Consider the following 12938-nt stretch of genomic DNA (forward strand, 5'->3'; position numbering starts at 1 on the left):
GCGGGCTGATTGAGATTTTTTTTCTATTTTCATTCTCCAAATATTCCACCATTTCCCATCCTCATTTTACCATAACCCCTCTAGAATGCCTGATAACAAAACACCGTAAATCGCTACACTCTCTGCAGAATAGAGGCATGCTCCTCTTTTCGAAAGTTCATGTTACACCACTTCGCTTTCATGCAAGACCTACATCAGTACCTGTTTTTGCTAACAACAAAAAAATCTAAAGGGGATTTTTTTACTTTTACAGAAAGATCCAGTGTTTGTTTTGCAGCTAGATGTCATAGAAGCAGCAGTAACTGTGAGCATCAGCGGGGATGCAGAGCTTCTTCCCTGGGAACTAAACAGCATCTGAACGTCAGACTGCCAAAGCTTTGAACTGTGTGTGTGAACATCTGTTCCTTATGTTGATTTATTTTGTGCATCCATTAACAAGATGTGACCCTAAGGTGCTATCAGAAAAGCCCAAGAGTATTTATTTCTGGGGTCTGAAACTGCTTAAGAAATTTCCATGTAAACTTACGGTAATTGATTCTTCCTTTCTGCCATCTCATCTTAGTAAAGGTTTTATAGGAATGCTCTACTTTCAGATCAGCAAGAGAAATCCGTATTCCTCCACTTCCGGGCTTTGACAAAATCATTGATTTGAGAGCTCTTTTCCAGAGGTCTCTTCCCAGGGTTTTTTGTTTTGCTTGTTTGACTTATTTCTTTATTGAGAATTCTGGCTCCAGACTTCTCAGCCTTCCAGTTCGTTTTGGATACCGCTATTTTCTTAGGTGACTTGAGTTTCTTCATAAAGAACTTTTAAAGTTCTAGTATCCCATTGCCCATATCTTGGTTCTTGACACCAGAAGCCTGTTCTGTGTAAACTTTAAACCATTTTGGTGACTTTGGATCCTTACCTTTTCTTTCCTTCACACCAGCTCTTCGACCTCCAAAATCCCTCGGTTTTTCCCTCTCAACTCTATCCCTCCTGTCTTTACTTTTCGGCTGAGTCTGGACTCCTCAGATGTATTTCCACCCTTCCTTGCCCTTTAATTGTCCCGGAAAAGCGCCCCCGCCCCCCCGTCTTCACTTACTCTGAGCCACTGTCTGGGTTGGGGCTTAGACACTAACCAATACTGACTCAAGTCCCACGGCTATGGATGGTTTTTCTAACTTTCTCACTTTTCCCAATTATCATACTTCAACAACTAATTCTTTTAATTTTCATTACAACACAGCAAAGCTCAGTCTTCTATGGCCTTCCCGCCGTGGTACTTTTTTCAGGCGGCGCAGACGCAGTCGCCCTCTCCGCGGCCTCTCGGGGTATGACGGGTAAAGGGGCGGGGCGCACGGCTCGGGGGCGCGCGGACATCACGCTCCGTGCGCGCCCTGTCGGCGGCGGGGTCCTGGTGGGCTTGCAGTCCCGGGGCCGCCGCGGCCGCCCTCTTTGGTGGTGGGAGGGGCAGACCGAGGAGGCGCGGCCTGACGGAAGCCATGTTTGTGGCGCGCCACATCGCGGCGGACCATAAAGATCTCATCCATGATGTCTCTTTCGACTTCCATGGGCGACGGATGGCTACCTGCTCCAGCGACCAGAGCGTCAAGGTGTGCGCGGAGCCTTGGGGTGGGACCGGGCCCAGAAAGGGGGGGAAGTGAGAACGTGCACGACTCCCTGTTAGAGCGGAGCGAGCCGCGCTTGGAAAGGGGACTACCCGCCGATTTTGAGGCGTGCCGCTGGGCATGAGGTTTGGAGCCCAAGGCGGGCGGGCAGCGGGTTTGCTTCGCCAGCCTTGCCTCAGTATTGTGGGGTCATAGCCGCCCCCTGGCTCGGGGTGGGAGGTGGCACGCTGCCTTGCGCCTGCGCGGACTGGGAGGGCGGGCGTCGTAGCCACGTGCGCGCTCCTGCCACTGGGAGCCTTGGGAGTGCGCGTGTTCCCGCCCGCGCAGGCTAGAGTTCTTGTGGGCAAGAGCCGAGAGATCCTCAGCCTAGTCTGCGTGAGGGGCTTTTCAGACCGCGCGGGTTTGGGGGTGGTTGTGCTGTTACCACGCTGGTTCAGCCAGGGGACCTGGCCTTGCGACTTGTAATGCAGTCCGTTCGCAGTGTTGTCTCAAGTGCTGTGTGCCTTGTCCCTGTCTTGGGGAGACGGGAAGCTCATCTCTTTTCGCCGTGGAAGAAACCTAAATCCATGTTTGTTTCTTAGAGTTCGTGTAAATGTACACGGCTCTGACAAGCAGAACTTCTGTGATAAGAGGATGGTATTTGGGATTTAGGAGCTGTAGATATTATTATACAGTAAATGATAGTAGTTTTGAAGTTGAAAGCTGGAGTGTGGATTATTTGTATTCTCGACGACTCCAGAATAACTGAAAATCTGAAGGACGTTTTTACTAGTTTTCACGGACAGGTTTGATACCAGCGATCCCTCAAAGATAGTTATTAATAACAACCTGATTTGGGGCTCCTGGGTGGCTCAGTTGGTTGAGCGTGGGACTCTTGATTTCAGCTCAGGTCCTGATCTCAGAGTCGGCAGATGACCTGCATGGGGCTCTGAGCTCGGCGAGGGTCTGCTTCTCTCCTCCCTTTACCCCCTCCCCTGTCCCCAGAAAACACTCTCTAAAATACATACATATATACATACATATATACATAAATTCCCTTTTGAAAAGTCGTATTGTCAGATCCATGGAATAACTATAGCATTGTAATTCCTAAAAGGTTTAAAGTCACCTGAATTTTTTTTTTTATTGTGTTAAACTAACCATCTCCAAGTGTATTTTATAGTTAACTGGCATGAAGCACAACATTCCCATTGTTGTGCAGCCATCACCACTATTCATCTCTGACGCTTTCTTTTCATCCTAAACTAAAATTCTACTCTGTAACTTCTTCCCCACTGCCCCCAGCTCTTCCTTGGTCACTTTTAATCCTTTCTGCATAAATTTGACTATGCTGGATATCTCATATAAATGTAATCATACAAGTTACCATGATGTTTTCAAGGTTCATCCATATTTATAGCATGTACAGAATTTCATTAAGATTGAATAATATTGGGATGGCTGGGTGGCTTAGTAGGTTGAGGTCAGCCCCTTGGGCTCAGATCATTATCCCTGGTCCTGGGGCAGGACTGAATTCCCAGGTTGGCTCCTTACTCAGCTGGGGAACCTGCTCTCTTATCTGCTTGCCGCTCTTGCTGCTTGTGCCAGCGCACTCGGTCTCTGACGAATAAATAAAATCTTAAAAAAAAAAAAAAAAAGATTGATGGGGTGCCTGGGTGGCTCAGTTGTTAAGTGTCTGCCTTCGACTCAGGTCATGATTGTAGCTTTCTGGGATCAACACCACATGGGGCTCCCTGCTCACTGCTTCTCCCTCTCCGGCTCCCCCCTGCTTGTGTTTCCTCTCTTTCTGTCTCTCTGTCAAATAAATAAATAAAATCTTAAAAAAAAATTGAATGTTTTGTTGTATATGTACACATTTTGTTTATCCATTCATCTATCCACTTGTCGAATATTGCATTGTTGTCTCTTAACTGAATATGCCATACATTTTTTCCTTATCCACTTATTATTGAATCTTTTAATCTTTCAGTTTTGTAGGTTTTCTCTGTCAGAAGTGGTATTGCAGTTAAAATCTTCATTACTTTAGCTTTTCATGTGTTTTGAATGATTTTCTTAACCTCATTCAAGTATGAATATTTTAAAAGCTTTTGTGAATAATTGGCAGATTGCCTTTTCCAGGGTTCTACAATATATTTTATACTGCCAGAGTGTTGATTTGATGGGATCATTATCCATGTCAGGCATTATTAACATTTTTTCTTTTATTTATTTAAATTGTGGTAAAATACACATAAAGTTTACCATTGTAACCATGTTTAAGTGTATGGTTTAGTAGTATTAAGTACATTCATATTTTTGTGCAACTATCACCACCATCTATCTACAGAACCTTTTCATTTTGCAAAACTGAAACTCTACCCATTCTCCCTATCATCACCCCCCAGCAATCTCCATTCTACTTTCTGTCTATGAATTTGGCTACTCTAGGTACTTCATATAAGTGGAATCATACAATATTTGTCTGACTAGCTTATTTTGTGACTAGCTTATTTCACTTAGCATAGGGTCTTTGAAGTTTGCACCTGTTGGAACCTGTGTTAGAATTTTCTTCCTCTTTAAGGTTGAATATATCTTGTAAATATTTCTTTCTTTTTAAGGCTGAATGATAGGCAAAATGTAGTTCTTCAAAATTTCTTCCCTGCTTCCTTTCCTTTTAAGGCTGAATGTGTCTTATAAATACTACATTTTGCTTATCATTCATCTGTCAGTGTACTTGGGTTGCTTATATGATTTGCTATTGTGGATAATTCTGCTATGAATGTGGGTATACAAATACCTCCTTGAGACCCTGCCTTCAGCTCTTTTGGGTGTATGTACCCAGAAGTGGAATTGCTGGATCATGTGATAATTCTATTTTTCATTTTTTGAGGAATTTATCACTTTTTTTTTTTAAAGATTTTATTTATTTGACAGAGAGAGCGCGCTCACACACAGGTAGGCTGAGTGGCAGGGAGAGGGGGAAGCAGGCTCCCCGCTGAGCAGAGAGCCCCATGTGGATTCCAGAGAGGACCCTGCCATCATGACCTGAGCCCAAGGCAGCTGCTTAAATGACTAAACCACTCAGGCGCCCCATCACTGCATTTTTTAGGAGCTTAAAATGTTGTCTCATTATTATAATCTATATTTGTATATTTTTATTTTTTAAAAGATTTTCTTTATTTATTTGAGAGAGAGTGAGAGAGAGACAGAGCACGAGTTGGGTGAAGGGCAGAGGGAGAAGCACACTCTCGGTTGAGCAGAGAGCCCAACATGGGGCTCCATCCCAGGACTCTCGGATCAGGACCTGAGCCGAAGGCAGACACTTAACCAACTGAGCCAACCAGCAGCCCCTGGCATCTATATTTTTTCTTGATAGTAAGAGCCAGTGTTTTGCTTTTGTTTGTTTTATATACAGTTGGTCCTCACTATTAGCAAATTCTGTATTTGTGAATTTACCTACTTAAAATTTATTTGTAATCCCATAACCAGTACTCAAAGTTACTTGCTGACATGAGCACGGAATAGCAAAAAATTGGAGTTGCCTGATGTGCGTGTTTCCCGCTGAGGTGAAACAGGGTGATACTGCTTTCTTATTTGGGCTGTCATTCTGTAAACAAGTGTCCTTTTCCTTGTCTATTTTTTGCTGTATTTTTCACATTTTTATTTTTTGCTGTTTGTTGGTGATTTCACTGTTTAAAATTGTCCCCAGGTGTCATGCTGAACTGCTGACTAGTGTGCCTAGGTACAAGAAGGCTGTGATTGCCCTACAGAGAAAATGTATGTGTTAGGAGAGCTTCATTCAGACATGAGTTGCTGTTAGCTGTGCTTTCAGTGTTAATGAATCAATAATACACACTAAAAAGGTGTCTTTAACAGGTACATACAGAAAACAAGGTTATGTATTGATTGGTTGACAAATTTTGTGACCACAAGCTCCTGTGAATCTTAACCTTGTATTTTCCCTGGGAGCAAGTGGTACAGAATTTGCTGACACGGTGTTCCCAGCGACATTGTCGGACATAACTAGTACAATGACAAGACTGGACTGCAACTGCAATTGTCTTTGTTACCTGTGAGAGCACAGATTCCTTGACCCCTCAGTGCTCAGCCTGGTGCCTGGCACTCTTCAGTTTCTCAATTAGTATGTGAATGAATGTTTACTTATTGGTTGTTGTTATTTTGTGAATTTATGCTCACTTCTTTTGCCCTAATGCTGATCCAGTGTTTTTCATGTTTGTAGGACTGTGTAGGAATAAAATATGTCTTTTATTTTTTTTACAGGTCTGGGATAAAAGTGAAAGTGGGGATTGGCATTGTACTGCTAGCTGGAAGGTTAGTATTTTTACAGTGCTTTTTAAAAAAATTTAGATGTTTACTATTTATTTGGTATCATCAGTGACTTACTATTCATCTTTGAGAAAATTGTAAAATGTATAATTCTTTTCCTAAAGTATCTTATGTTTTTAACTATTAAAGTAACAGAAATATACTTCAGAAATTTTGAAAGTAGGAAAATGTACAATTTCATAGGATTCTAATATAACTATTTTTAGTATTTCAGTATTTATTACCTACTTTTTCTTTTGTGTGATTGTGTGTATATATATATATATATATATATATATATATATATATATATATTTAAGGAGACTCCACGCCCAGTGTGGAGCCCAGCATAGGGCTTGAACTCATGATGCTGAGATCAGGAGTCGGACACTTAACTAACTGAGCTACCCAGGCGCCCCTGCATATTTTTAATAGTTGTGATATTTTGTACAAGTTCTATTTCTTTTTTTAGAAACGGCTTTACTCAGAATTTTACATACCATTAGAGTCATCAATTTTATTTCATTTATTTACTTTTTTTAACGCTTTTTTTAAAAAACATTTTATTTATCTATTTGACAGAGAGAGACACAGTGAGAGTAAACACAAGCATGGGGAGTGGGAGAGGGAGAAGCAGGCTTCCCTCTGAGCAGGGAGCCTGATGCGGGGCTTGATCCCAGGACCCTGGGATCATGACCTGAGCCGAAGGCAGGCGCTTAACTGACTGAGCCACCCAGATGCCCCTAGAGTCATCAATTTTAAATGAAATAGTTCAACAAATGTCAGTAAATTTATACACTTGTGCACCTGTCACCACGGTCTAGTTTTTATAATGATTTTTTTTTTTTAATTTATTTGACAGATGGAGAGAGAGAGAGAGAGAGATCACAAGTAGGCAGAGAGGTAGTCAGAGGGGGAGGGGTAAGCAGGCTCCCTGTTGAGCAGAGACCTCGATGCAGAGGTTGATCCCAGGACCCTGAGATCATGACCTGAGCCTAAGGCAGAGGCTTGACCCACTGAGCCACCCAGGTACTCCCACAGTCTAGTTTTAGAACACTTTCATCAACCCTGAAATTTCCCTTCTGCCTTTTTGGGACCAATCCCCATTCCCCACCGAAGCCCTAGGCAACCACTGAACTATTTTCTGTCTTTGTAGTTTTACTTTTTCTAGACATTTCATATAAGTGGAATTCTAAAATACATAATTCTTAATGTATACTTTCCCTTTTCCTTGTGGTTCATTTATGTTGTGGCATTTTTAGTAGTTTGATCTTTTATAAACAATTCGATGGCATTTGCTGCATTCACAATGTTGGTATAACTATCACCTCTATCCAGTTCTGGAACTATATATCACTCCAAAAGGGAACCCTTATTTCTTCCTTTTTAGTTTAACCACTTAGTTCATAAATACTTTGGTAGGTTTTTAAATCCTCTTAAAAAACAACAGTAAAACGTAAATATATCATGTTTTCTTCAACTGATGATAGTTAATATAGTTGTTTTCTTTTTATTTTGATGACTATCTCTGTAATCTTTATTTCTTAGTTAGGATGTGCTTTAATGGAAATCTAATGTTTAACAAAATCTCACTGCTCTAGTGCATTTTTTACCTGATAGCCTGTATAAATAAGAACTTAAAATGAAACCAAAAGATTGGGCAAAACAAAGGATGAAAAATAAGAGTGCAAAGTGTACTTTTGGATGACATTTACCATGTAGAAGTTATACAGTTATGAAAGTTTCCTGAGATTGTTGAGTGTGAAAGTGTTAGATATACAGAAGCATAAAACAAACTTTAGAAACATTATTTGTGTACTGAGGCTCGTTGTCATACTGTGTCTTTACTGGAAAGCACAAATGAAATTCTGTGGATGTGAAATGCTTTAAGACCTATCTGTTCCCTTTTTTTAAAAATTGTTCAACATGAAGAATTGAAGAATAGTAATTTGCCATTTTTCAAATATTAAAGGTAATGCTACTGAGCTTCAGATTGTTTTCTCAGAATACAAGGATTTGTCTTCTCTAAATTTGATCGCTCATTGCTGCTTTTCCTGGAATAGTCCACTGTCTAGCCAGGTTTTGGAATTGTTTGTTTTATTACTACAGTTTCTATGTACTACTAGGTTTTTGAAACTAATAATTTTGATTAGTCTTATTTATTTTATTAGGTGGCTGTTTCCTGTAGAGGGAATTTGCAAGTAAAAAAAATGGTGGACTGGTAGATCTTGTTTTTAAACCCTGGTTAGGCTAGACTCTGAAGCAAGTCTCTGTTAGCACTGGAAGAGGTCAACTTTATCCAGCTGGATTTTTACTTATTAGTAAAATGTTAGAAGGACTTGACTCCAGAACAGCCACAATCCTAAATAGAGAATATCTTCTAAAAGTTAAAAATTTCTAGGACTTAACTTTTTTTTTAAATGTGAAATTAGGGGCGCCTGGGTGTCTCAGTTGTTAAGCGTCCGCCTTTGGCTCAGGTCATGATCCCAGAGTCCTTGGGATCGAGCCTGGCATTGGCCTCTCTGCTCAGCGGGAAACCTGCCTCTCCCTCTCCCACTCCCCCTGCTGTTCCCTCTCTTGCTATGTCTCTCTCTGTCAAATAATCAGAAAAAAAAAAAAACTTAAAAAAAAAAAAGAAATTAAATAGTTTTTGCTCTTATTGAAGTAAATATATCTGTGGTGTATTTCCTCAAGTAAAATTTTATGTGTGTGAAACATGAGTTAAGTCAGCTTTTTGTTTTTTGTTTTTTTTTTTAAATAATTCCTCAGACACATAGTGGATCTGTGTGGCGTGTGACATGGGCCCATCCTGAATTTGGACAGGTTTTGGCTTCTTGTTCTTTTGACCGAACCGCTGCTGTGTGGGAAGAAATAGTAGGAGAATCAAATGATAAACTTCGAGGACAGAGTCATTGGGTGAGACATTTGTTGGTTTTCAGGGGTTGGGAGGGTAGAATGGGGAGAAGGGTGCATGAACGTCCAAGGAGCATCAGTCTTTCCAAGAACGCTTCAGGCACTTGATAAGATGTTCCCACTCCTCACTATATTTACTAGTTCCATTTTTTTCCCTCTTCCATGTTTTTCTCCTACTTGTTTATTTAATTTTGTCTTGGGCCTGAAGTGGTACTGAGGAGCACTAGTGGCATTATTTAATTATAACTTTAATGATGGATCTGTGGTATTTTCTTTGTCATACAGTGAGTGCCCTCTAAAAATCCATTAAAAAATTGTTTTTTCTCTTTTGTGGTTACCTTTGCCTCTTATAAAATATATTCTTATCTGTATCTGCTATTTACTCTAGCTCTTCCCTGATTGGATGTTTGAATTTTAACAAGAGTATAGTGTGTATATTGGCCAAACTCCGGAATTGGACTAGATTACCTTTAATACCCATTCCAGTGTTTTCTTTTTCCTCCCTATTTTTTGTAATAGATAATCAGGTACAAGGTATAAAATGTGAAAGGTACAAATGAGTGTAAACAGTGACAACTTCCTTGTCTTTGGCCACACAGTTTGTTTCCTAGAGGCAACCACCATTATGAATTTTTTCTATATTCTGGATATATTCTGTGCCTTTTTAAGGATATGATTATAGTGTTCTCTTCTCTGTTCCTAATAGTCCTCTTCACCATCCAGCGCTAATGTTTGTATGTTGTCAGTACTGCTCTTTTTTTTCTGCTGCACTTTATAAATTGTGGTTTATACGTATTTAACATGTTAACTATAAATGTACAGTTCAGTAGCATTAATTACATTTACAATGCTGCGTATACATCACCAATATCTATAGCAAAACGTCGTCATTCCCAGCATCCTCCTTCCATTCTCCCGATCCCTGGTAACCTCTGTTCTACTTTCTGTCAATTCAGCTGCTGTAGCTACCTCATACAGTGTTTGTCCTCTGTCTGGCTTATTTCACTAAGCAGAATGTTTTCAGGTCCATCCATGTTGTCACATTCATCAGTTTAACTCCTGTTATGGCTGAATAACATTCCGTTGTGTGTATATCCAACATTTTGTTTATCCATTTATCTGTAGATAGACTGTTCGGTTCTTCCTCCCTTTTAGCTATTGTACATAATGCTGTAACCGAACTCAAGGGATTTGCCCTTTGGGGTGCATCAAATTGAACACAACCCCAGAAATGTTGAAAGCAAAACACTTTTTATTATTTGTTACAAGTAAGGAGACAAGGAGATAGTTTCCAAAGCACTCTTGAGTGGGGTTAGTATAGGAAGCTTTTATTCAGTGTATAGGGGGCAGGGACAGGGAGCTTGCATAAATACTTCAGTTCAGTTGCACATGCCTAGCATATCAGCATGCTAGTACAAAAAACACATGTATGTTCAAAAAATGGTGGAAAACTCTGCCCATAGAAGATCTTAATATAATGAGCTAAAGGTCAAGGGCTTCTGTGCATGTCCTCATCTGTAGTACAGCTCAGAGTGGCTCACCTCAGGGGTTATGAGGTGAAACACCTAGTCGGGGGTCTCCTTGGCTGGGACTTTTGGTTCTCCAAAACAAAACATATTCTTCCTTGCTTTTATCCCTTCCCCCTTCCCCTTTGCTGATAGCTTTCAGCCTTTTTTTTTTTTTTTTTTTTTTTTTCCTTTGAGCCTTCTTATTTGAGAAAGTTCCCCATTGCATCCTAGCTAACTAACATTGCTACTGTGAACATTATTGTACAGATACCTGTTTCAGATCTTGGGTTCAGTTCTTTTGGGTATGAACCTAGGAGTAGAATTGCTGGCTCATATGGTAGTTCTGTCTTTAACTTCTGAGAAACTGCTAAATTGTTTTCCCCAATGGCTATACCATTTTACATTTCCACCAGCAATGCATGAGTGTTCCAGTTTCTCCATGTCCTCACCAATGTTTGTGGTTTTTGTTTTTCTATTGCAGCTGTCTTAGTAGGTGTGAAATGGTATCTCTTTGTGGAGGTCTTTCTTCTTCTTCTTCTTCTTTTTTTTTTTTTTTTTGCATTTCCCTAATGGTTTGTGATGTCGAACATCTTTTTATGTGCCAATTGGCCATTTGTGTATCTTTTGTAATGTTTTGATTTATAAGAAATATATTTTTCTTATGTGTTTGGTCTTCCTAATACAGTTCCTGACTTACAGCTCCAGGAGTTGTTGATATTTTCTAAATGTTGAAAGTGATGAATGCATCTTTTGCTATATTAATGGGGTGACTTTGGGGGCTGGTAGCCAATGGGGCCTACCATGTGATTAGAGGGGTGAAACTTCAGTCCCACCCCTGACCTCTGGGGAGGGGAGAGGTGTTGGATGTTGAATTAATCACCAATGGCCAGTGCATTAATCTGTCATGCCTATGTAATGAAGTCTCAATAAAAACCCCAAAGAACGTGGGTTCAGAGGGTTTTTGGGTTGGTGAACAGGTGGAGATGTTGGGAGAGTTGTAGGCCAGAAGAGGACATAGAAGCTTCTCATGCTTTTCCCCTTACTTTACAATTTATATCTCTTCATCTGGCTGCTTCTGAGTTATATCCTTTTATAATAAATGGTATCTTTTAAGCAGATTGCTTGTCTGCGTTTTGATAACTGTTCATGTTTCTGAAGTGGGGGAAGTCCTACAGGTTTGATAATTTGTGGAATCTGATGCTATTTCTGGGTAGATAGTGTCAGAATAGATTTGAATTCAGACAGCCTGTTGCTATGTCAGAATTAGTTGTTAGCGGGGGTTATCCCCTCTCCAACAGTCCCTGAATTGGCATTGGTACCAGAGTCCTTTACTTTTTTAGGGAGATATCTATTCAAGTCCTTTGCCCATTTTTTAAATTGGGTTGTTTGTTTGTTTTTTGCTGTTGAGTTGTATGTAGTTCTTTATATTCTGGCTATTAGTACCTTCTCAGGTATGATTTGCAAATATTTTCTCCTGTTCTGTGAGTTGCCTTTTCTCTCTCTTGACAGTGTCCTTTGATGCACAAAATTTAAAAATTTTCAGGAAGTCCAATTTATTTTTTTCTTGTTTCCTGTGTTTTTGGTGTCATATTCAAGAAACCATGGCAAATACAATGTCAAAAAGGCTTTCCCCAAAGTTTTATATTAAGAGTATTAAATTGTAGCTTTTTAAAAAAGATTTTGTCAGAGATGAGTGAGAGTGTGCGCACGGGAAGCAGCAGGCAGCGGGAGAAGCAAGCTCCCTGGCTGAGCAAGGAGGGTGATTCAGGACCCTGGGATCATAACCTGAGCTGTGGGCAGACACTTAACTGAGCCACCCAGGCATCCCTAAAATTTTAGCTTACATTTAGGTCTTTTTTTTTTTCTTTCCATTTTTATTTAAGTTTTGTATATGGTGTAAAGTAAATGAACAACTTTTTTTTTTTTTTTTCAAAGTAATCTCTACCCCCAGTGCACAAATTCATGACCCTGAGATCAAGAGTCACATGCTTTACCAACTGAGCCAGCCAGGTGCTTCCAACTTTATTCTTTTGTGTGTTAATATCCAGTTTTCCCGGTATCTTTTTTTTTTTTTAAGATTTAAAAAAATTTTTTAAAAATTTATTTGACAGACAGAGATCACAAGTAGGCAGAGAGGCAGGCAGAGAGAAGAAGGGGGAAGCAGGCTCCCTGCTGAGCAGAGAGCCCAATGTGGGGCTCGATGTGGGGCTCAATCCTAGGACCCTGGGATCATGACCTGAGCCGAAGGCAGAGGCTTTAACCCCCTGAGCCACCCAGGTGCCCCCTGCCCCAGTATCTTTTTTTAAGTTATTAAATGTATTATTTGTTTCAGGGGTACAGGTCTGTAATTCATCACAATACACAATACACAGTGCTCACCATAACACATACCCTCCCCCAGTATCTTTTATTGGAATGACTGCTCTTTGTAGAGGCTGCTTTTAGACAACAGGCTTGAACAGTGGAATATAAAGAAAGCAAGGCTGAATACAAACAGGCCCATAAGGGCCACCCACCTCAAAATATCCATAGGCTCTAACTAACCAATGGGCTACTTATAACCTGGCACAGTTACCAAAACAGGGAAAATTCCAGAAGTCCCCA

The 12938-nt window shown here is 40.4% G+C and overlaps 1 protein-coding gene across 2 annotated transcripts in view; it reads left to right on the plus strand.

The window, feature by feature from the left end:
* The first annotated feature begins 1347 nt into the window (after positions 1-1347).
* SEH1L (SEH1 like nucleoporin) overlaps positions 1348-12938 on the plus strand; it is a 28825-nt gene continuing 17234 nt past the window's right edge. The window contains exons 1-3 of one of the 2 annotated variants that reach the window (XM_047698558.1): positions 1348-1593; positions 5869-5919; positions 8683-8829. In XM_047698558.1, the coding sequence (XP_047554514.1) occupies positions 1483-1593; positions 5869-5919; positions 8683-8829 (309 nt within the window). In that variant the 5' untranslated portion in view covers positions 1348-1482. The remainder of the gene's footprint in view (positions 1594-5868; positions 5920-8682; positions 8830-12938) is intronic. The other variant, XM_047698559.1, reaches the window with a different exon arrangement.

This window comes from Lutra lutra, chromosome 12 (genome assembly GCF_902655055.1).
Source record: "Lutra lutra chromosome 12, mLutLut1.2, whole genome shotgun sequence".
NCBI classification, from domain to species: Eukaryota; Metazoa; Chordata; class Mammalia; order Carnivora; family Mustelidae; genus Lutra; species Lutra lutra.